At 33.3% G+C, this 25,779-nt stretch overlaps 1 protein-coding gene across 1 annotated transcript; it reads left to right on the forward strand.

Annotated features, from left to right (window-relative positions):
* The first annotated feature begins 19,053 nt into the window (after positions 1–19,053).
* LOC120079801 (TVP38/TMEM64 family membrane protein slr0305) lies at positions 19,054–24,354 on the forward strand. Its single transcript, XM_039034205.1, has 7 exons — positions 19,054–19,658; positions 21,392–21,444; positions 21,842–21,934; positions 22,019–22,242; positions 22,464–22,530; positions 23,330–23,443; positions 24,155–24,354. The coding sequence occupies exons 1-7, from the start codon at positions 19,229–19,231 to the stop codon at positions 24,176–24,178; spliced, it is 1,005 nt and encodes a 334-aa protein (XP_038890133.1). The 5' UTR covers positions 19,054–19,228; the 3' UTR covers positions 24,179–24,354.
* The last annotated feature ends 1,425 nt before the right edge of the window (positions 24,355–25,779 follow it).

Here is a 25,779-nt window from a genome sequence, read left to right on the forward strand (position 1 = left end):
TCATAGCTTGATTCAAATTTTATGAGTATTGAAATCTAAAATATGGTTAGAGCTGATCTTGAGATTTTTGTGACCTTACTTCAAAAAGCAATTAAAAAAAAAATATATGGGTATAATTTTAATTATAGACGTGTGTGGTAAGCAAAGAGAAAAGCATCGATTGTTTAGTGATTGGGAGAAATCATATTTAAAGTTGTTGTATTAGTTGAGTGTTATTATACATTACAATCCTGGAACACGATCAGATTGATATTTTCTTCCGTCAGATGTGTCAGATATGACTATTTTTTGTCGAGTTTTCTGGTCCTTCGGTCCTACAAGAGAAGGGTTCAAATATTGTAGATCATTAATTCAGATGGATGGAACTCATCTCTATGGAAAATATAAGGTGAAGTTATTGACTGCCTTATTTATTGATGTAAATGGGCATATATTTCTCCTTGCTTTTGCTATCGTCGAAGGAGAAAACATGTCCAGTTGGTCATGGTTTTTGTAGGCATTATGTGAATATGTTACCCAATGAGATGGTACTTACTTGATTTCTGATAGATATAAAGGCATTTTTGCTGCAATTAACAATGAGGAAATAAGTTAGAGTGAACCTAAAGCGTACCATCGATATTGTCTTCGTCACGTTGCTAGTAATTTTAATATGAAATACAAATCGAAGCAATTAAAAGATTGGAAATCAACACCAAAGGCACAAGTTCATTAGGTGCATGAAAGGGTTAAAGCAATTAAACCTTGAGTGCTTTGAATATTTTTTTTTATATTGACTTGAAAAAATGGATACAATCACATGATGATGGGTACTGCTATAATTGAATACAATTGAATACAATTGAATGTACGAATGAGGTTTTCAAATGTGCTAGAATGTTACCGATTACTTATTTGGTTAAGCTAACATTCTATCGCACAAGACTATATTTTGAACGTCGAAGACAAGAAATAAGCGAAGCAATCGACCGTGGGGACACATATACAAAATATGCCATGAGAAAGCTTAAGAGGTGGGGAAAACGAGCATCTGTGCATACGGTGACATCTATTAATAGGGTAATTCAAACTTTTGAAGTACAAATTGACATAAGTATAATTTCTCCATATAAAGGCCAACACACATAAGATGTGAGCTTGAAAGAAGGGGGTTTTTCTTGTAATAAATGATAAGATGTTATGAAGGTCAGTACCATCCAATACAACACTCAAATTATTGCCCAGAATTATCATTTAGAGAAGTTCATCTAAATGCAGAAAACATGGTCGCCCAAAAAAATACGCGAATTCATAATGAAATGGATTAAAGAAAGGCTAGCCAAAAAGTTCGATGTACAATTTGCAAGGAAGAATGACATAACAAACGTATTTGTCCACAACGTACATTAGGTGCTTCCTTTTTGGGCCATTGATGACTTTATTATGTAATAGACTTTTTATATAATGGACTTTTTTATGTAATTGATTTTTTTTTTATGTAATGGATTTTTCTATGTAATTGAATTTGTTATATAATGAACTTTTTTTTTTATGTAATTGAAATTAAGCTAACATTAATACGTGTTTATACTCTTTCAGTGTTTGTGCATCATGGATCCTAATCCTTCTTAAAGTGAATCGGATACTTGCTGAAGTGTATGATCGCCGTGTAATTTAAATATCGATTTTATAAAACACAAAAGCAGCTAACTAAATCATACATAGGATAAACATTAAATAAACCTAAGCATGCTTCTAAAGAAGAAGAAAGGGAAGAAGAGAACTCACCTTTGAAGATTCCCCTTCTTTGGTCATAAAAAACTCGAACCTCTCGATGAATAAAGACACCATCGCAAGAGTTCTCCTTTATGTTCTAGAATTCCAATGAGCTAGATGTGTGGGCTCTATTACCTTAGAAAAGTGAATGAAGGTTTTGATAATGTTCTTGAGAGAGTTGAGAGAATATGAAAGTGGAGGTTGTGTTAATTTTCACAAAATCAAAACCCTAACCCTAAAAAAGGGTTATAATGGTATATTTATAGGAAGAGGGTGACCCCCTCTTCAAGCTTTCCACTCTCTATCATTTGTTAATTGGTTAATTAAATATTAATTAATCAATTAACATATAAATTAAATAACTATATAATAAATCATATTTAATATAGAGTTAATTACTTATCATATAAATATCACATATTTATATGCATACATCTCTCTTATACTATAATTCTATATGAACGAATTCATATGAATTTAATATTCGAATCTCATTCAAATATATCTCTTATATAATTTGGTTTATAGATCATATCTATAATTAACCATATTCTATAATGTATCAGAATACACTATCTATTAATCATATTAATATTAAATTCCTTTAAGTAATTTGAATGATTCAAATCATTCTTCATTATTATCCTTAGCGAGCTAATGAGGGGACCTTATGGACCTACAGATTAGAAGCTCTGTACTCTTTGCATTGTAGATGTATTTTTGTGTCCATGGATATAACCAATCAATAGTGAATTGACCATTCGCAAATTACTCATAACTACAGTTGGGTCAAAATACCGTTTTACTTCTGTAGTTACATCTAACTCCTTAAGTACCACCGATTCCTCCAATGAACAAACAGTTTATAGTCCAACTATAAACTAACACTTCTCGGCCTGTGAGAGGTTAAAACTTCATTGTTCAAGACCCGAAATTAGCTGTTAAATGAGCAATTTATCTACTCTAATCAAGAATGAGAGGTTTCCTTCTTGTGTAGGTGTGTTCCCAACTCCTTACTTGGACAAGTCCCCAAAATGGTAGGCTTGTTGAGTCGGCTAACATGACCACCTCACCATACAGATCAAAGGATTGCCTTCATAAGCAGAAGTTCAAAACTCACTCAAGATTAAGGTCAAGTTACCTATGGTCATCCTGGTAAAATATTGGTTTTTTCAATTAATAGTATTATAAAGAGAAACCAAAATTTTGCAGTCCGGTCTTGTATAAACTCTTTATGCAGGATACCCTTACTCACATGTCTCCACATAAACAATATGACTCATATTGTCTGTAACATTTACGACTTATATAAAAATTACGAAATGAGTTGTACCCGCAGCATTACCAGAATAAGGCACCCAACCTTACCTATTTACTGCAACCTTTTAGATTATAACTTGAACATGAACCACTGGTATGTCTACCACATATTGTTCAAGTGATATCATATAACCATGGATCTTAGTTTATTAGATTGAATTAATATAGTCTAAATGTCAAATTAAATACCTCTTATTTTCTTAAATAAATAATTTGTTCTTTCTAAATGCAAACTACAAGATATATGAGACTTAGGACACTAAATCCAACACGTCTAATCATTTGCAACTACATCAACAAAACACACATCGTTCACAATTGATATGAGATAATTCTTCTACTATAGTATTGGCCAGTCAGAGAAGGGAGACATCTGCCCAAGGTACTATCCCGTTTGATCCACATATTATGCCTTACGTCCAATAAGCTGGTTTTCTTGGAGTTGCACAGATTGGATTTATCCAACTGGATTGGCATCTCACTATTGCTTTAGTAAGGCATTGGAGACCAGAAACCCACACATTTCACATGCCTTATGGGGAATGCACAATTACGTTACATGATGTTGCAATTCAGTTTGGATTATGAGTAGACGGAGAACCTTTGACAGGTTAATTATAATATGATTGGAAAACTATTTGTGATGATCTTTTGAGCGTTCGACCAAATGATTTGAAAGGCTTAAGATTGAGTATCTCGTGATTAGTGTCCCAATTTCCAGAGTTGTCTCCTAATGCCAACGACATCAACATACAAAGGTTTGAGCATACATTATGTAGCTTATTGGAGCATTTTTGTTCGCTGACAAGTTGAACACTCTGGTGCATCTCATGTTTCTTCAACTGTTGTTTGATTTCGAGCATGCTGGTATGTACTCATGGGGTGGTACCTATCTTGCATGACTTTATAAAGAACCATGTCGGGTTACTAATGCATAAGGTTTGGAAATAGTAGGGTCACTAATATTGCTACAAGTATAGGCTTATGAAAGATTTAAAATTATAGCACCACAAGTCCAACTATAGGCTCAGATCATCGTCCACTCAGTGCCAAGTATTATTTTATTTATATATTTATTCTGTTATCATTTTATGTAATAAACTAAATTAATTGTATTTTTTTTTTAAATTTTGGATGGAGTGGTGTATTAGTTGCCTCTGAACAGTCAGCAAATATGTTGCTAATATACCGACAAATATTTGACCGACTAATGCACAATCAGGTAACAAATAAATATACAAATGAATTTACATACTTTTTTTTTATGTCTAATTATTTTTTTTCCAAATTAATTAGGCGTCATACAAGATACTTGGTCATTGCTGTCTGATTATTGTCATCATGGTCAAGACATTTAGTTAACCGTTAGCCCTTCTATATAATAGAGTGACATCAACCAGATCGTGTGTTGAGATAGTTCGGTCTGGGACAAACGGTACCTTTGTTGTGTTATACACTCCCGACATTACACCAGATTGATTTGAGAGATAAGCACTACCAAGACTAGAGTCAAATTCATGCGGAATATATATTGTACTGGTATGCATGTCATAATCGTTGTGCATGACGAAGATACCTTTAAAAATCACATTATTCTTAAACTTACCCTAAACGATCATGACGTGCATGCCAGCATGATATATATTTTGCATGAATTCAACGCCAGTCTTGGTCATGTTTACCTCTCAAATCAATCTGGTGTAGTGTCGGGAGTGTATAGCACAAAGAAGATGTCGTTTGTCGCAAACCAAACTGTCTCAACACACGATCTGATTGATGCCACTATACTATTTGAAAGCATACAAGAGGGTTAACAATCAACCAAATGTTTTGACCATCACGACAATAATCAAACAGTAATGACCAAATATCTTGAGTGTATGACGTCGAATTAATCTTAAAAAAAAAAAAAAAAGAATAATTAGACACACACAAAGTATGTAATATTCATTTGTATATTTATTTGTTACCTGATTGTGCATCAATTGGTCAAATATTTATCGGTATACTAGCAATATATTTGCTGACTATTCAAAGACAGCTAATACACCACTCCATCTAAAATTTAAAAACAATACAATTAATTTATTTTATTACATAAAATGATAAGGGAATAAATATATAAATAAAATAACACCTGATACTGAATGGACGATGATATAGGGCTTGTAGCTAAACTTGTGGTGCTATAATTTTAAATTTTTCATAAGTCCATATTTGTAGCAGTATCAGTGGCCTCGCTATTTCCAAAGTTTGTGCATTAGTATCCCGAAATAGTTCTTTATAAAGCCATGCAAGACAGACACCACCCCACGAGTACGTACCAGCGTGCTTGAGATCAAATAGCAGTGGAAGAAACATGAGATGTATTAGAGTGTTTAACTTGTTAGCGAACAAAAATCCTCCATTAAACTACATAATGTATGCTCATACATACCTCTGAACGCTAATGACATTGACATCAAGAGACAACTCTGGAAATTGGGATGCTAACCACGGGATACTCAATCTTGAGTCTTTCAAATTATCTGGTTGAACGCCCAAAAGATTGTCACAAACAGGTTTCCAATCATATTACAATGAACCTGTCAAAGGTTCTTCGTCCATTTGTAATCCAAACTGAATTGCAACATCCTGCAACGTAATTGTGCATTCCCCACAAGACATGTGAAATGTGTGGATTTTTTGTCTTAAATTCTTTACTAAAGCATTAATGAAGTGTCAATCTAATTGGATAAATCTAATCAATGCAACCCCAAGAAAACCAGCCTGTTGTACGCAAGGCATAATACGTGGATCAAATGGGATAGTACGTTGTGCAGATGCCTCCCTTCTCCGACAGCCCAAAACTACAGTAGAAGAAATGTCCCGTATTGATTGTGAATGATGGGTATTTTATTGATATAGTTGCATAGGATTAGAGGGACCAGGATTCATAATGCACAAACACTGAAAGAGCATAAACACATATTAATATAGTCAATTTCAATTACATAAAAAAGTCCATTACATAGCAAATTCAATTACATATCAAAATCCAGTACATAAAAAAATCAATTACATAAAAGAGTCCATTACATAAAAAAGTCCATTATATAATAAAGTCATCAATGGTCCGAAGAAGAAGCACCTAATGTATGTTGTGAACAAGTACACTTGTTATGTCCTTCTCCCTTCCAAATTGTACATCGAACTTTTTGGCTAGCTTCTTTCCAATCCATTTCATTACAAATTTGCGTACTTTTTGGACGACCATATTCTCTTAGAAAGTCCGCATTTGGACGAGCTTCTGTAAATGATAATTCTGATCAATAATCTGAGTGTTGTATTGGATGGAAGTGACCCTTCGTGATTAAGATATTATTGCTACTGACATGCAAACTATTGAAGATGGTCCTCGGGGCAAAGAGCTTGAACCAGATAATAATCCCCAAGCTTCCGTTCTTCAACAACTAAAGTATTTAGCTATTGGAAATCACCTTCGGTTAACACAATCGCCCATAATATCGACGGTAGATCTGTCTCATAGAGACAACAACAAGAAGAAAGAGTTTGAAGAATTTTTTTTGATAATCAAGACCCCCTATGGATCATGCACTAGATCCATTCGGCCCGAAATTCCAATGAATCGATGGTTAATCCTATTTTTTAGTGATTTCCATACAAAGACAAGTTTGTGCTTTTTCCTTAGAAGGAAGGTCTTCAAAGCCTCTTCATTCCAATGATCATGATGAAGAATCCAATAGCTCCTCTCAAGACCCACAATCATCAATATTTGAGAATTTAAAACGAAGCCTTCGAACAAGGCAACACCTGGGTAAGAGCGCGACTACTAGGGCACTTAAAATAAGGGAGGCCACTATATTTCATAAATTTCCGCAATTAAAATTGTTTGGAATGCATAGGTGTCTCGACGATCTTGCTTGAACCAGGCTTTAGTCTTTAGTTTTCATCTTGGAACCAATGGTTAGAATGGCTAACTATGTATCAAAATGGAAGTAGAGATTGCGTATGAATAGATGAATGTTGAACATCTCACTTGGATGAATCCCCTACCAATATCTTGGTCTTTTGGAGAAAAGATATCTTTGACTTGTCCATGATTGAAGCCAATGCCCAATTCTACCAATGCAAAGATCAAATCTGAAAATACTCAAGGTACTCCCCTTACGTAAGTTAACAAAGTCAGGGAGATTTCTCTTTCCACAAAAGCTGCTAGCAAGGGTATCTTGTCTTCAACATTCAAAATATAGTATTGTGCGATAGAATGTTAGCTTAACCAAAGAAGTAATCGATAACACTCTAGCACCTTTGAAAACCTGATTCATACATTCAGATGCATTGTTTTTCATCCACACATAACGGTACCCGTCATCATGTGATTGTGTCTATTTTTTAAAGTTAATATCAGAAAAAATATTCAAGTCACTCCAGGTTCAATTGCTTCAACTCTTTCATGCACTTAATGAACTTGCGCATTTGGTGTTGATTTCCTGCCTTAAACACCAAATATTTCAGTTGCTTCGATTTGTATTTCATATTGAAATTACTAGCAATATGACGAAGACAATATCAATGGTACGCTCTAGGTCCAGTCCAACCTATTTCCTCATTGTTAACTGCAGCAAGAATGCCTTTATGTCTATCAGAAATCAAATAAGTACCATCTCGTTGGGTAACATATTCACGTAATGCCTATAGAAACCATGACCAACTGGACGAGTTTTCTCCTTCAACAATAACAAAAGCAAGGGGAAATATATGCCCGTTTGCATGAATAGATAAGGTGGTCAATATTTCACCTTAAACTTTTTGTAGAAGTTCCATCAATCTGAATTAATGGTCTATAATATTTGAATCCTTCTCTTGCAAGACCGAAGGACCAAAAAACTCAACAAAAATTGTCGTATCTGGCACATTAGACGAAAAAATTACCAATCTGATCGTGTTCTAGGGTTGTAATGTCCAGCAACACTCAACCAATACGATAGCTTTGAATATGATTTCTCCCAATCACCAAAAACAGCAATCACTGCTTTTCTTTGTTTACACACACGTATATAATTAACATTATACCCATATTTTTTTTATTTCTTCTTGGAGTAAGACCAGGAACCCTAAGATTAACTCTAACCATATTTTGAATTTAAATACTCATAAAATTTGCATCAAACTATGAATGCTCATATATCAATTTTGAGTACAAACATGTGTACTCTCCTTCAAGTCTAGTAATTTCAAACAGCCCATGAGTCCTATGTCGGCATGCTTATAACCTCCAATCACAACCATCCTTCCATTGTTTGCATCTCACATACCAAATATCTTGGTTCGATTCTACTACAAACAATCTCATAGTGTTATGTCACGTAGTCTTGTTTTACGGTTAGTTTTAGATCTACTTTAATGTCAAATAACATTCCTTTTTGTATTAAACTAGAGTTATCTACACATCTACTCCTTTCCTCCAATGTTGACTCTCGTTCACAGGTTGAATAAGTAATGTCCCAATCTATCTAGGTGAACATTTCTGATGGTACCAACTCAAGATCTTGTTCTACACTTCTATCGTTTCCAAATAATTCATCAAGTTCTACGCCAATATCACCATCCTCATCATTTTCAGGTTCAAGAATGACTAAATCTTCATGACACATCGATATGTTTACTCCAATGTTTACAACTGTTATAGTTGATAAAAAAAAAAAAGTCTAACTTAATACGTTGATACTAACAGCCCAATCCAATATCAGTCCAAAAGGTAATCCAAACTCTAGTTTATAACCCGTCCAAAAAGTTTGTTTTTTTTTCAACCAAAATAATAAACCTACACGTGCAGTCCAAACTCAAATACAATAATGGTCCAAATATTTTCTTTTAAATAAAAAAAAACTACATACCAAATCTTCACTCCAACTTATAATATTAAACTACAAAAAAAAAAAATAAACAATTCAAATCATAGACAAAACAAACTTCACATACTAGATCTCCCAAATTTTCAACCAAAATAGATCAAAACTCTAGCTTTTGATGCATACATTTAAATAAAATACTAGATCTATGGAGTACAATCTCATATATTGGGAAAAAATGTTACCTATGGTCGCAGGTGTTGGATCGATATGACAACCGTAGAGGGGGAGGTGAATAGGGTTTAATTAAACTTTTTTTTTTTTAAAAAAACCCAATTAAACTAATTAATACACTTTTTTTTATAAATAATAAGAAAAATTCAAATTATGCAACAAATAAGATGACAAAAAATGTGATAATTTAATTCTATCAAATTTTAGCAAATAAATAAGAACAAACTAACATACAATAAATTGCTTAAATTAATTGCAAAAATGAAAAGGAAAGAGTTAGAGAAGAAGACACCGTAATTTTTATAGTGGTTCTGTCAAACTCGACCTACTCCACTCCCCAAGCGCCTTTTGAGAATTTGAATAAAATCTTTCCGACTCTTTCCACGGATTAGAGCTCAACCGTTACACCACTGCTTCTTTTACGAGTTCAAGAGCAAACCCGATCCTTTCTACGGTTTAGGATCAAATCGTTACAAATGTTGGAATTTTTGAAGAACACAATACAACTCTCAGTAGAGTGGATTTACAAGTTTAAGCACTCAACAAATTTATCCTCACTATACAATAATACTCTCTCAAGAATAAGATGAAAAGAAAAAAAATTGGGAACTTAGAGAGAGCAACAATGAAACTTTTGAGTTTTTGAGGATTATGAAAGGTAAAATTTGTTGGTTTAAAATTTGGAGAGGAAGATGGTTTATATAGATATGGAAAAAATTTTAGAAACCACAATTAATTTGGACCATTGATTTTGGAAAAGAAAAATCAATGGTGGAGATTTTAAACTAAACTAGTCGTTAGATACAAAACAAAATATAATATTAAATTCATTTTCTTTTGAAATTCATTTTCTTTTTAAAATTAATCCAAAAAATTAAAAAAAAAATAATGTGTCAAAACCTAGCCGTTAGACACAAACATAAAATAATATTAAATTCATTTTTCTTTTAATTCATTTTCTTTTTAAATTCATTCTCTTTAAAGTCAATCCAAAAATAAAAAACATACCATGTGTAAACTAGCCGTTAGACACAAATATAAAATAATATTAAATTTATTTTCCTTTTAATTTTTTTTTTAATTTCAATTTTTTTATTTTAAATTAATCAAAAAATCAAAATTCCATCATATGTTAATCTCTTAATGATCCACCATTCAACCAATATGTTGTCACTTGTCTACATGCAAATGGTCTGGTTATGCCACGTCATCCACCATGGTATTTTCTCTATAGACTTGTTTCGATCATATCGTCTTCGGTTTAGCTCCGATTTGAGTGATTCAAGAGGTGTTGGAATCATTGTTCCGAGATCTACGCTATGGACATATTAAAACACTAAGATTTTCAGTAATTAAAAATTGAGTTTTTTATCATTAAAACATTGATTAATTAATTAATTAAAATTAATTAATTTGAGATTAAGGGCCAAAAAGCCAACAACAGGTGGCAGAAAGTACGACACACGATTGAGCAAAAGATGATGGATGGTTGGTGGACAGTGACTGTGAGAGAAAGGCAGAAAGGAAAGCCTGAGATGGGGAAGAAAGTAAGGGAAAAGGTCGTGGGGTAGGTGTTGGGATTATGGAGTCGTGTACCAAGTACACAAGTTAGGGAGTCATGGACCCGGTCCACGATTTCTTGGTCAACCCTGCATGTGGCAGTCTGTGTGCCAGATTCACGTGAACGATGAGGAAGTCATAGACCCCGTCCACGATTTAGGTGCTTACTCAGTAATCGTGTACCGAGTCCACGATTTTCCTACTATATTCTTGTCAATTCTTTCAGCCCAACCCTACATTTGTCAATAATTATTAAAATAACATTATTTAAAAGAAATGATGTTGAACCAAAATAATAACAAACAGTGAATAACATGACCAAAAGAAATCTTCCTAAGTACCTTTTTGTGGAGTTTTATTTTTAGTAGCTTAATAGAAATATTAAAATATTCTATAATTATATATAAAATAGATTATGGGGGGTGAATCTTTATATTTTCATTTTACCTTTATATCTATTATTAATTCAAAATTTGTCCTTTGTTATAGTTATTTTTGTTGTTGTGGTTACATGATAAGTGATGTATTCTTTTGCGTATGGGTGTGATTTAGACCATAGATATGAAATGCTATGATCTAATAGTGGAGATATGTTTGAATCCACATTTATTTCATTTGCTCTTGATATATCTATTTGTGATGAAAACAAGAATCTTGAAGCAAATCTTGGAGAGAAATTTTATTAATTGTCAATGAGAGATGGGAACAAGCATCCCTTACATAGACCCAAGGGATAAGGGTTTGTTCACACATAACTACCTAGTTAACTAATTAAACCTAGGCCCCCTTAAATAGACCCAATAGGGAAGGGTAGGATCACACTTAGACTAAAATTAATTCATGATATTCAAAGTCAATTTCACATGGATGTTTTTCCCAAAATGCCCCTCTATCAAACTTCCCCCTCTTACAAAGATTAACTTGTTCCGAGTTATGTTGCTAGTTGGAACTTGTCCAAAGCATAATAGGGAGTTAGGTCAGCGACATTGAAAGTAGAACTGATATTCATTGACGTTGGTAAATCAAGCTGGCATGCATTCTCTCCAATCCTATTGACAACCCTAAAAGGGCCAAGTTTTTTGTTTGAGAGCTTGTTGTGAACGCCTGCTGGAAGTTTGGATTTTTTTTTTAGGAAAACCATTACTAGATCTCCTGGTTGGAAAGTTTGGAGTCTCTTGTTCTCATCAACTTTGGCCTTGTAAGATGCGTTTGCTTTTTCTAGGTGATCTATCACTTCTTGATGTAATTGTTTGATTATGTCCACCATTTGTTCTGCTTCTGCACTAAGATCAACAGAAGATGGAAGATTAGTGAGATAAAAAATGAGACGAGAAAGTTTAGTATAGACTATCTCAAATGGACATTTTCCTGTTGATTTGTTTTGCATATTGTTATAAGCAAATTCTGCTTACGCAAGGCAAGTATCCCATTGTCGTGGTCTGTCACTTGAAAGGCATTGAAAGAGATTTCCAAGTGTTCTATTAATCACCTTAGTTTAGTCATCCGTTTCTAGGTGGCTTGTTGTGCTAAATTTTAAAATTGATCCAAAATTTTTTCAAAGACTTCCAAAAGAAGCTCATAAATTTGACGTCTCTGTCCGATGCTATAGATTTGGGAATTCCCTGTATCCTAACAAATTCTCTAAAAAAAATGTTAGCAATATCCATAGCATTGTTGAGCCAATAAAAACGTTCGCTAACAGTAAGAAGAGTTTTATCCCTTCCAAAGTGGCCAACCAAACCATTCGAGTGAGCTTTCTGTAAGATGGTTTCTCTAAGAGAACCTTGGAGTACGCAGTTGGTTTCCTTTGAATAGAAAGCCATCTAATAAGTGAAAAACTCTACAACTGTTATTATTCATACAAGACAGCCAAATAAGATGAAAATCGGGGTCATTCTCATAGGTACTAGGCAGATGATGAAATGCTATGATAGTTCCACGTAAAAGAGTTAGTAAATTAGCTTTACTACTCAAAGCATCTGCAACTTTGTTCAAAGTACCGGAGGTATGTTTTATTACAAAGTCAAGTTTTTTAATGAAAGTGATCCATCTAATATGCATTCTACTAACATGTCTTTTAGAGTGAGAATTTTAAAGAGTAATGGTCAGTAAGTAAGACAAACTCTTTTCTTATGAGGTAATGCTCCCATTGTTGAAGGGCTCGAACCAAGGAATAGAGTTCTTATTCGTAGGTAGACTACTTTTGACAGGGCCCATTCAATTTTTCACAGAAGCATTCTACTAGATGAGATTGTTGGGAGAGGACAACTCCAAGTCCTGAATTGCCAAGACTACCATTTGGAAAGTCACAATTTGGAACATTAGAAGAAGACTTCTCCTTTGTTTTAGTTCTTTTTCCTGACAAATTACTAGCATCTTTGTTCAAAATATTAATTATGGGGGACTTTGAAGGCCTACGATGAGCCATAACAGACTTCTTTTTGCTACCAGTCCCAGAGCGATCGCTACCACCATCATCTTCCTCCCCATCTGAGTATCTTATATGACCAGCATCCAGAAAATCCTTGCCTTCCCTAGATGATCGTAAAATCTTATCTCAGTTAGGTATTCTCATGGGTGATGAAGAAACATGACAACTTTGAAAGCTTTAGAAAAATCAAGGATAGCTAACACTGGAGGAAAAGCTAATTTAGTTTTTAACATATTAAAACTATTTAAAGTGGTTTCTGTCCATTCAATTTTCCCTTTTTTTTAAGCAATTGGTTAGGGAGCAACTTAAGAACTGAAGTTTTTAATAAATTTTCGATAAAAAGAGGCAAGACCAAGAAAAGATTGAACCTCCTTTACTGTTTTAAGGGGTTTCTATTCAGTGATTGTTTTGAGCTTGTTTAGGTCTACTTCGATTCCTTTGCCACAAATAATGAACCCTAAAAAAGAGATGCTATTTGTCAGAAGTGCACACTTCTTAAAGTTTATATATAGAGAATTATGAGCTAAAATGGAGAATACTTCCTTGAGGTGTAGGGGATGGTCTGCGGTTGATTTACTGTGAATCAAGATATTGTCGAAGTAGACCACCACATATTTGTTGGGTAGTGGAAGGAATAGTTGGTTCATCAAACACATAAACATGTTAGGAGCATTTGATAGCCCAAATGACACCACTAACCATTTGAAGAGGCCTTCGTTGGTCTTAAATGCTATTTTCCACTCGTTTTCTAGCCAGATTCGGATTTGATGATATCTACTAGCAAGGTCAATGTTTGAAAAAATCTGAGATCCTACTGATTGGTCAAGTAAATTTGAAATTTGAGGTATAGGAAAACGGTATTTAATGGTTATTTTATTGATTGCACAGCTGTCAATACATAAACACCATGAACCATCTTTCTTAAGAGCTAAAAAAGTTGGAACGGCGCAAGGACTAAGGCTAGGCTGAATATATTTTTTATGTAGTAGATCCTAAATTATCTCATGAAGAACTTGATATTTGGAAGGGCTCATTTTATAATGTGGAAGATGAGGTAATATTGAGTCAGGTATGAAGTCTATATTGTGTTGAATGTCTCTGAATGGTGATAGGTCTTTTGGTTGGGCTGTAAGGGTAAGAAAATTATCTAGAAGTTGTTGCACCCTACTGTCTATAGGGATGGGCAAAATAGATGAATTACTTTCTTTAATAAGAAGAGCTATTAAAAAGGCAAAGGCATGTGTAATTGCCTCTTTATTAGAAAGAATAATGAATAAGTGTCCCTTTTTCTTAGTTTGACGTGAGCTTGAAGAGGTTCAGATATTGCTATTGAGTGGTAAAAGGAGAATTTGTTTCCCCATCCAATCAAATTCAAACGTGTTATCACTTCCTTTATGAATTGTTTGATTGTCATATTGTCACGGTCTACCTAAGAGAACGGCAAACGTCCATGTCTAGGACATCACAAATTATTTGATCATTGTAATAGCTCCTAATGGATAAAGGGACCGTGCAAATTTGGTTAACTAGGACTTTTCCACCTTTTTTTTTTTATCCAACTCACTTTATATGGGTTGGGATGATTGTCAACTTTAAGTTTTAGAGCATGAACCAGCTTTTTAGACACTAGACTTTTACTACTGCTTCCATCCATGATGACTGTGCATACTTTACCATTAACCGTGCACTTTGTTCGAAGAAGTGCATGTTTCTTAGCATGAGAATCTGAAGTGGGGGTAGGTAAAGTACGTTGCACCACATATGAAAGTTTATCCCTTTCATCTGGTTGAGTTAATTGGAGATCATCCTCCTGCTCTTCCTCTTCTTGGCTGGATTCTTGGTCTTCTTGAATTGTTAAATTCCTTCGTTAAGGACAATTGGGAGAGATGCCTTGTTGACCGCACCTAAAACATTTGCCAAAGTTAGGTCTACTATAAGGATTCAAATTTTTAGAAGTATTAGAACTGGTACTTCCTTTATTGTCTTGCTCGGGTTTGGTTGCACCAAGATCCCTTGGTTTAGAGGTAGAAGGATTAGCATCCGAAGAAGATTTGAGGGTATCTTGTGGTTGTCTTTTCCCTTAAGCTGAAGCCTTGTCCCAAATGTTTCTTCTAGAGGATCACCGTTTTTGTTTCTGCATTTCATCTTCCACTATGGTAGATGCAATGGACATAGCCTCAGATAAATAAGAAATCTGATGTAAATAGAGTTTTTCCTTAATTTTAGTTCAAAGACCATCAATGCATCAAGCAATTTGCTGATTCTCGTTCTTGGCCGAATTATTTCTTGCACTAAGTCGTTGAAACTCCTTCGTGTAGTCTTCCACATCGCGAATACCTTGCTTACAATGTTGAAATTGATTGTAAAACAATCTTTCATGGTGAACGGGTAAGAATATTTTCTTCATTAATCGAAGCATTTTGGGCTAGCTTCAAATTGGACCTTGCCATACAGCTTGCTGTTAGATTGGATTTGATCCCACCAAGCAGATGCCCCACTCTTCAGTTTAAGGCTTACCAGTTTCACCTTTTTATCATTCGGAGTTCCCATATAATCAAAGAAGTTCTCAACGCTCTTTACCCAATCAAGAAAAAGCTCTGTATTCATTCTACCATTATAAGTGGGTAGATTAATCTTCATCTTGTAGTCGGCTTCCTCCAATATTGGTTTCCACGAAATTAAGGGTAGTTGTGAGGATTTGATATTGTTCTTGGTAGAAATTTCTGTTGTAGTAGTCTTCTTAAGGTGGTTATTGATGTTCTTGGAAGTAACCTTAATGTGAAGGTTAAGGGAGTAGGTGTTTATGTTACTGAGTAGCTAACCGAGGGAGGGTTTCCTCATCCTCGGATGAACCAGTTTCAGAACCCATCATAGGGTATAAAGGTCCTTGTTGTATTGGCTGGTGGTTAGGAAAAAAAATGGTTTAAATATAGAATTTGAGCAAAATTACCTAATGGTGTCCCGAGTAGAGCCTTTCTTAGATGAATTCTTGTTAAATCTTGATCCTTTCGGGAGCCAATTTGTAGTCCTTGCTATTTTCTTGTTTGTTCGTCACGAGCTCCTCTGTTTTCTTGATTTTCTTGACTAACATGATCAACCTCTTTCCCTTTGCCTTTGTTTTGGTTATTCAAAACTTTACCAATTTCAGCCGTGAGGAGTTAAATAGCTGGGTTTTTGGTGCCCATCAAGTTTGTTTCACGAGGTTCTCTGATACCAATTGATGAAGATAAGAATCTTGAAGCAAATCATGGAGAGAAATTTTATTAATTGTCAATGAGATATGAAAACAAGCTTCCCTTAAATAGACCCAAGGGATAAGGGTATGTTCACACCTAACTACCTAGTTAACTAACTAAACCTAGGTCCGCTTAAATAAACCCAAGTGGAAAGGGTTAGATCACACGTAGACTAAAATTAATTCATGATATTAAAGTCTATTTAACACATGGATGTTTTTCTCGTAATGCTTCTCTATCAATTTGGGTCATAGTGGTTACATATAAAATAGTATATCCTTTCATGTATGAGTGTAATCTAGATTTTCTATATGAAACATCACGCTCTAACTGTAGAAATATGTTTGAAAGGTCGATCACATCTTTCGTCCTATTAAAACTATTTAGGACGAAATGATGTATCTTTTCTTGTAGGCGTGTGATTTAGACTATAGCTATGAAACATCACAATCTAACAGTGGAGATATTTTTAAACGAACAATTACGACCTTTGTCCTCTAAATTTTCATAAAATTCTATTTTGTCTTTCGTTGAAAATAGTTACAAAATTTGACCTTTGATAAAAATAATTATTAATTACTGATTTATACTCACGTTGATGTGTATAGGTAAAATAAGAAGACTTTCCTTTAAAAAATTGCAATTCAATCATCATAAAATTTAACTAAAATTGAAGTAATGAAAATATCATATATTATTTAGATAGTTTCCCCTTAAAAATATTTAAAATCGTTTCCACGCATTCTTATAACAGGACTTTTTAAAATTAAAAAAAATAAGGAAAACTATTTACACAAAATAGTAAAATTTAATCATTTTAGACTTCTATTAATTTTCATCACTAATAGACAGTGATAGACTTCTATCAGCCTCTATCAGTGATAGACTTCTATCAGTTTTTATCATTCATAGACAATGATAGAAGTCTACCAATATTTTTTTTTTTTTTTGCTATTTTTAAAAATATTTTGACATTTTTTCTATTTGTGAATTTTTTCCTTATTATAAGTTGCCATTTATTTCAAAAGAAAGTTACATACATACATACGTGAATGTCTTAACTAGTATGCTATGTTTAGATTAACAAACACAAAATTTTAAATACATACCAATACATCAACATTTTTATATATTTAAGAGTTTGACATTAATACGAGGATGATTGATATTTTCAAATATTTCAAAAGAAAAACTTAATGAAGGGACTAAATTAGACATCTTAAAATGTACACAGATTAAAAGTTGAAAGTATATCAACCAAAATAGAGATAATAGATAGTATGTTCCCTTAAAATGCACTTTTGATTCTTGATGTTTGAAGTTGGTATCGATTTTATCTCTAAAGTTTCAAAAGAGATAATTTAGTCTATGAAGTTTGAAAAATAATTCTAAATAGTTCCTGAACTCTCTTGACGATTGATTGACTAACAAAAACATTATTTGAATCATCTTCCCACAAATTGTTAAATTAAAAAAAAATGATGGAGAACGAAGAGTGAGAGAACACGAGAGAAAATATATTATTAATTTATTTTTTTTTAAAAAAACCAACAAGTATAGTCAACTAATGGTCAAGAGAATTCATAGACTATTTAAAACTATTTTTCAAATTTTAGAGACTAAAGTGTCCCTTTTGGAATCTCGAACACCAAATAGACATGAATCTTAAACTTCATAACTAAAAGTGTATTTTACATGTGATTTGAAATATACATTTATTCATTCGAAATTAATTTAATATTTAATTTATATTTTAAATGTAATTCTTCTATCATCAATATTGATTTTAAATTATTATAAATATATTTTATAGTAATTTTATAAATGAGAAGTAATTCTAATCCTTAAACAATTACTCTTAACTCTAACATGCTCTTAATCAATAAAGGTGAGAAAAGATTAGGATGGACATGTATTCATTAACTTCATTTTTAAATAACCTTTTGTAAATTTTGTAAATTTGTTTATTTGTATGACATGAGACATCCACCCATAAATCCGAGACCTAATTTTTGTCCACATTCACATTTTAAAAATCCTTCATTAGAAACAAATACCGACCAATTTTTTCCTTTAAAAAAAAAAAAAAAATCAAACCTAGAGTTTGAATTTCGAAGGTGGCAAAACAGGAGATTTAAAAGACATATTTAATTTAAAATTTTGATTGTTTAATATCCTAATGTATTGATTGTTGACGTTATATTTCATCCTCATTTTGTTCAATAGATCTAGAGTTTAATCATAAAAAAAAAATATAAGTTCTTTCATATTTCTATCGAATGATTAACATAATTTTAATTTTAAGAGTATGGATTAAAATAAATATCTTTTAAAAATATAGAGATTAAAATCAACGTTTTTTAAATTTAGAGGGTAAAATAAAATAAGATTTTAAATTTAGGAATTAAAATTAGATTTAAATCCACCGATAAAACATTTGCCTCCAAATTACCAATTTTCTTTTCCGTCCAGAACATTCACTATTATTATTATTATTATAATAGTTCGAAAATTTCTCATTTCAGATGTTGTATGTTCTATATTGCCCCACGTCAAATAATCCCAAATCTCTCTCTCTCTCTCTATTTTTTTTTTTTAATTTTATTTCTATCCAAATAATAAATGGACATAACAGAAAAAATCACAGAAAAAGGAAGAAGAAGAAGAAAGAAAAAGAAACCCCAAAACCAAAATAATAATAATAATAATAATAATAAGAGAAAAAGTTGCAGAAAAATTCAGTTTCTTCGTTGTTCCTTGCTCTTATCTGAGTGAGCTGAGCTCCATTGATGAGCTGATCGGCTTTCACGCAATTCTTCTCTTCTTTTTTGTTTATAATGCGCGCCCTTCTGACCTTAAGGCCGCCATCTTCAAACCCACCGCCATGTCTTTCTTCTCTCCATTTCTCTCCTCCTCTTTCCTCTTCTTTCCTCTTCAGCTTCAGACCCAACAAGCGCTTTCACTTCCTCAAGCCTTGTTCCTCTCTCAAGCAATCCAAGAAACCCACTCTTCAGAAGACACCCACTAGCGCCCCTCAGAGCTTCAAGTGGCTCTTTAGCCCCAAATCCAACGACGACGACGCCGGCGATAAAGGGAATAAAGGGGTGGACGGAGATGGAGACGTTTTGGAAGATGGCACCGCGGTTACGGGCACCCTTTTGGCTGGTGTGCTGCTTGTTGGGGTTATTGGTGGATTTGCATTTGCTGGATATGTTTACAGGGATCCGATTAACGCGTTCTTGAATCAGTTTTCGACGTTTATTGATGGTAATTTTGTCATGGTTTATCGCATTTTGCTTTTTTGTTTTGAACTTTGGAATGAATTTCTTGGTGGCACGATTGATTTCATTGTGGTTCAATGAGCATTTTGCTTTTGTTGGGGGGGGGTGTTGTTCATTGCTGTTTGAAATTGGTCTCGATTATGCGTTGGTTATAGTAACGGAAGGCTGTTCTAAAATTTGTGCTGATTCTGTTTGTGTGTGTTTGTGTATGTGGCAATCATATATTGTTCCTCCTCCTCCTTCCTCTTCTTCTTCTTCTTCTTCTTCTTCTTCTTCTTCTTCTTCTTCTTCTTCTTCTTCTCTCTTTAGAGTCTGATGCAATTTAACCTCAATTTCTGTAGAAATGTGAGTTTATAGCTTCCCCTTTAGAAAAATTTAACTATATAATGCCTGGAGTTAATTGAACTGCCTACTGCCATTCAAAAAAGGGAAAACAGTTGAAAGTCTTGAAACACTAATAGTTTATAGAGTAATATCCTATGCTTCTCTTGTACTTACATGTTTATTCTAGTTTGTTATTAATTTTCTATTAGATAATGTGGGTTCCATCTCAAAACCAATTGGCAATGAGAGGAGTAACTCATCTATTTTATAAAAAGTGTGATGTCTCTTCATTTTTTTTTAACATGGAATGCTCAACATGCCCTTCAAGATGGTGCCTCTTTTGAGTTCACCATTATTTATTGAATTCCAATTTCTTTTTATTGAACCAAATACCCATTTAGATTTTATGGGTTTTGATACCATATTAGATAACATGGGGTTTCATCTCAAAACCAATTAGCAATGAGAGGAAAAACTCATCTATCTTATAAAGAGTATGAGGTCCCCTGATCTAAGGTGAAATCCTCAACATTTTCAAACCATATGTTCTAGTCTTAGAGGGTAGAGCTCCATTTTAGGTTTAAATTGTTGTCCCCCTAAGTTAGACTTCTCGGTTGCTTTGGTTGGGTGTAGAGTCAGTTCCCCTCTACTTATTTAGGGCTCCCTTTGGGAGGGAATCCAAGAAGTCAGTTATTTTGAAATCCTGCCCTGGAAAAGTTGTAGAAATGGTTATCGTCTTGGTAAAAGACATTTTTCTGGAGGGAGACTCTCTTGTTTGGGCAGTTTTGGCGGGGTTCCTAGTTATTTTTTTGTCCTTAGTTAGGATTTCAGACTTGATCTGTAAGAATCCGAGAGATTGATGAAAGCTTTTTGTGGGAAGGGGTTGATATGGGAGGTGGTTTGCATTTAGTTAAGTGGGAGCTGGTTCTTAAGCCTGTCGACTTGGGGGTTTGGATATTAGGACTATAAGATTACATAGTATGTTTCTTTTGGCCAAATGTTTGTGGCAGTTCTTCACTGAAGTCTGAGACTGACACACTGCGGTATAGAGTGATTGTGAGTATATTTAATGTGTAAACCATCTCCTCCTAAACATTTTGGTTAACAACTTATTCCTTTGACCACTGAGTGTTTAAACATAATGGATTGACTAATCAGTTATCTGTCATCACCCATCTGCATCGGCATCTATCTGCTTTCTAATTCTAGTTCCCAAAATCTAATAATGGTGTTATTCACATTAAGTGGGTGCAGTACTATGATAATTCTATCTTCTTTAAACATAAAATCATTACCAAAGAAAAAGGCATATGGTGAATAGCTGAGGAGCTCTCCATTTCTCTGAAGGATCTCTCTCAATCATGCAATTCTTAACGTAGCGCTTTTGATGTACAGGATATGGTCCAGCAGGATATGCTTTATTCGTAGCAGTATATGCAGGATTGGAGGTACACTTATTTTCTTATTTAATTCAAATATTCTACATCTATAGAGGTGCCCTTTGTGGTAAGGCGTGGCATATTTAGGGTGGCTCAGTTGGAGAACTTAATAGTTTAAAAATCTTTGTAGTCTTTTGTCTACTTCACCCCCTCGGAATCATATGGAGCTGGGGCTATGAACATAATGCAAGAAGTGGACGTGATACTTTTGTAGTAGAGAAATGTACTATGCTGGCCTAGGTCTATAACATATATGCTAAAACTATGAATATTGTTTTTCCTGTGCTAGTTGTGGTACTACTTTTTGGTTGCCATGTGGAGGTTCGAGAGATTCTTCCATGGTTTATGTTTTTACTTTTGCCAACTATTCATTGTGAAATTTATGGTATGATTTCTTACCTTTTAGATCCTTGCAATTCCCGCCATTCCATTAACAATGTCAGCTGGGCTACTCTTTGGCTCTGTAATTGGGACAGTTATAGTATCCATCAGTGGAACGGTGAGTGTTTTTGTACCAGTATAACAAACAGATAGATTAACATATGGCCACTGATTATGAACTTATTACCTCATATTATTTCAGGTTGCTGCTAGTGTTGCCTTTTTGATTGCTCGGTATTTTGCTCGTGAGCGTATTCTTAAGCTAGTAGAAGGAAACAAGAAATTTGCTGCCATTGACAAAGCCATTGGAGAAAATGGTTTCAAAGTTGTCACACTCCTACGTTTGAGCCCTTTGCTTCCATTTTCTCTCGGAAATTATTTATATGGACTCACATCTGTCAAATTTGTTCCCTATGTGTTAGGAAGGTCAGTTTGCAATTCCTCAATGAATGTAAAAAATTGTACCTCTGTCCTTGTTTCATTTCTATAGTGATGTTTAAATTCATAAATGATTGTAGCTTTCCTTTTCTTCAATATACTATTTTGATTCTCCTCAGTCAGTTGTATCAATACGTACAGAATGCTATGCGCTGTATGAACTTAAAAAGTTGTTGAAAACGTAAACGGATTTATTATCTTTAATGCAGCTGGCTGGGGATGCTTCCAGGAACCTGGGCTTATGTGAGTGCGGGCGCCTTTGGACGTGCAATTATTGTAAGTTTTCAACCTGTTGCCCCCGCTGCTTAGAGATGTGATTATATTTTTCATAATAGTATCTTACCTCGTAAATGTGTATTTGACACGGGCCACGGCTCTTAAAGTGTTTAGGCATGTGCTTTTTATGAATGAGTACTTCTTTAATTAAAATTTCAGTTAGGAAAAGGTGCATTTGACCAGTTAACAGTGTTTCTTAAAAAAATTCAATAATGTACTTAGGGTGCATTTGGGACTGATTTTGCAAGGGTGTAAAGTGATTATGAGGAAATTTTAACCTTTGTTAGTGTTTGGTAAAACTGATTACAAGAAAATTTAGAGCAAATCACTCTTGCAATTCTGTTGGTTTCTAAAATCTATGTAGAGTAGCTTTTGAGATTGAGTTCCCAAAATATCATGCCTCTTCTAACTAAGTATTAAGATTCCTATTTTATACCTATTCTATAATACTTTTTCACATTTAAGTTTGAAATTTACCAAATACTTATTTACTTCATTTTATTGCTGATTTGTTTAAAAGTGCAGCTATCAGTAATTATTTGAAATGCTACAACAATTCTAAACTAAGCCTTAAAATGCTCTTTTGAGAAAACATTTAAAAACACTTTTTAAGAGGTAAGATAAACACAAGATTGCATCATGTTATGCTAATCGTATTTGGTTTTTCTGTTGAAGATAATCTCTGATCTGGATTCTTAGTTGGGTTTGCTGTCTTTCTTAACGATCATTTCTGAGTTCCTGAGTTTCAATCTTATTGTCTGTTTCTTTCTGCTGTTAATTTTACTTTGGGGTGTTTCAGCAAGAAGAGTCTGAAGTTGGTTTGCTAGGAGGGGGAAATGGTCAGCTATGGACTTTAGGACTGGGATTGCTGGCAACAGCATTGGCTGCTGCATACGTTACACGATTAGCCAAGGTAATATACCTTATTGCTATAGCACAGACTTAATGCAATCAAATCTTTCTTTAGAACCTAGTCTTATTTCAATCTAGCCAATATGAAATGAACTCATTTTTTTATGGAATGGACTCATAATCATGAAATTTACTAGATCGTCATTTTATAGTTTATAAGTTCATAACTCTAACTTATTTGCATCTCTTTCTCATCATTCTCTGAGGAGGGATTGTGGTCAAAGAGCAAGTCATGAATTCAAAAGGGTTATCTAAGTATTTGGAGAATGTTGAGATGGAATGTTGTTGGATCAGATAATTATTACATGATATTAGTCAAAAAACACATAAATTGGATATATGGTAGAATGGATGTTTAGGATATTAAATTTTCCATAGATGTATGATACTAAATTTTGTAGAATTAAACAATCATAATATTAGTTAAAGTACATGTAATTGAATGAGTGGTCTTATGGATATGTAGGATATTTTGTGAGTGTCAACATAAAATGTCATTTTATAAGATCTTAACAGTCATTCTGTAAGATTGGTCGGGACACATGCAAACACATATGTCCACGATCAAACAGTCATTCCTTAAGATTAGTCGGGATACATGCAAACACGGTATGCAAACACGGTATGTGGGGTGGGTTCTTTGCTGAGGAAATATGAGAGGATTCTGAATGGCGTTTTTATTTTTATTTATTTATTTTTTTTAATATTGCAGGATGCTATGAAGGATATTGAATAGACATAGCGCCTTGCTGAAAGTAGGAGGTATAAATTAAATTCAAAATTGAATTTGAAAATTGGCAAATGCTCTGTATATTTTTTATTTGACCAATTAAGAGAGAAACTTCTTCATGTTGCTGAGAATGTATAATATTTACAATAATCAATATAATTAATCTCTAATTGTAATTTTAACTTTTTTTTCTCTTTTTTACATAGTAGATGAAACTAGTTTTTGCAAGCTGTGGATTATCGTTCAGAAATTTAAATTCACTCATTGAGCCTCTATTTCTCTTTGTTGAATTTCAATTATTGAATGTGAATTTTTCTCTCTTTTTTCAAAAAAAAATTGAACATGTGGAAATTTCAATTTTTTTGGTGTGCACAGTTGGTTATAGTAGTATTTGATGATTATAGTGTTATAGAGTGTTTGACACGTTGAGTTAAGCAAAGTTTAGTTTGGTTGGAGTATCTACCAATTTAAAAACTTTACGTATATTTTGCAATTTTGTGCATGTAACTTTTGTGTTTGAGTTACACTATGTTTCATGATAAACACAAAATTACAATGTTAGATGCTTAATTAAGGTTCGGTATGTTTAATGAAACATACTTTATTTTCTTTACTTTTTTTAAATAGAGATAAACTACCTTGAATACTTTAATATTAGATTCTCATCATGGTGATTTTTTTTTAATTTGTTTAATCATGACATGTTTGTTTTTAAGTTTTGTTTAATCATGACATGTTTGTTTCAATTGAATTGATGACTCAATGAAACTAGTTTGTTCATTTCACTAAATGTTGATCGCTATTTGTAATCGTTGTGATCGTATGCAATTAAGTAGCATCTTGACTAGCTCATGTGTGTGTTCAGGTTTTTGCTAGATTTCATAGCTTCATTAAGAACATTGCAATTGAATTAGTTTTAATTAGAAAATCTAGATTAATCCCTAAAAAATGTAATTAATTAGGTGATATGGAATACTTCTCATCATCAACTACTTAGTTAATTTAGAAATTAATTTGACATTGAAAGAATTAGTTTTTTTTAAGGGAGTTCAAAAGGCTTTTAGAATTTTCTAATTTAGGTCCTCAGTCTTTAACTAAGAATTATGTTAGATATTTTAGTTTTAATGGTCAATGTTGTGTGCTACCCCAACATTCTCCAAATTAATATTGGTAAAAGCGTTCAATTTATAATTATTTATTTCTCATCACGTTTATTATCAATTACACATTCTTGTAAAAATCTCCCTTCATTATGTTAAATTTAAAGAAAGAATTCTTTCATGTTCATTCTCATGACTAAATAACTTCACTCCTCTCTTCAAATGTTCTAACATTTCATTTAATGCTTAGATTTAGATTATTTGATTTTTTTCTCCAAATTAATTGAACTAAACTGTTATTCTAATTACGATTGTAGCTTTATGACATATTGGATTAAGAACCTTATGAAGATCAAATAAACCTTCATTACATTACCAACATCAACATGAACAAATTTAAGAGATTATTGACATAAACTATTTTTCTTAAGATCGGAGATTTAAATCTTTATACCCGACATTTAACATATTAAAACATACATTCCTGGAAATTTTGAACAATCAAAA

Source organism: Benincasa hispida, chromosome 6 (assembly GCF_009727055.1).
Source record: "Benincasa hispida cultivar B227 chromosome 6, ASM972705v1, whole genome shotgun sequence".
Classification (NCBI taxonomy): Eukaryota; Viridiplantae; Streptophyta; class Magnoliopsida; order Cucurbitales; family Cucurbitaceae; genus Benincasa; species Benincasa hispida.

What these genes read in the sequence shown, in the direction of transcription:
- LOC120079801 (XM_039034205.1), top strand. Translation starts at nt 19,229, where the DNA reads ATGCGCGCCCTTCTGACCTTAAGGCCGCCATCTTCAAACCCACCGCCA. An exon ending in GTTTTCGACGTTTATTGATG is followed by an intron (nt 19,659 to 21,391) that starts GTAATTTTGTCA and finishes TTTGATGTACAG; the next exon opens with GATATGGTCCAGCAGGATAT. An exon ending in TAGTATCCATCAGTGGAACG is followed by an intron (nt 21,935 to 22,018) that starts GTGAGTGTTTTT and finishes ATATTATTTCAG; the next exon opens with GTTGCTGCTAGTGTTGCCTT.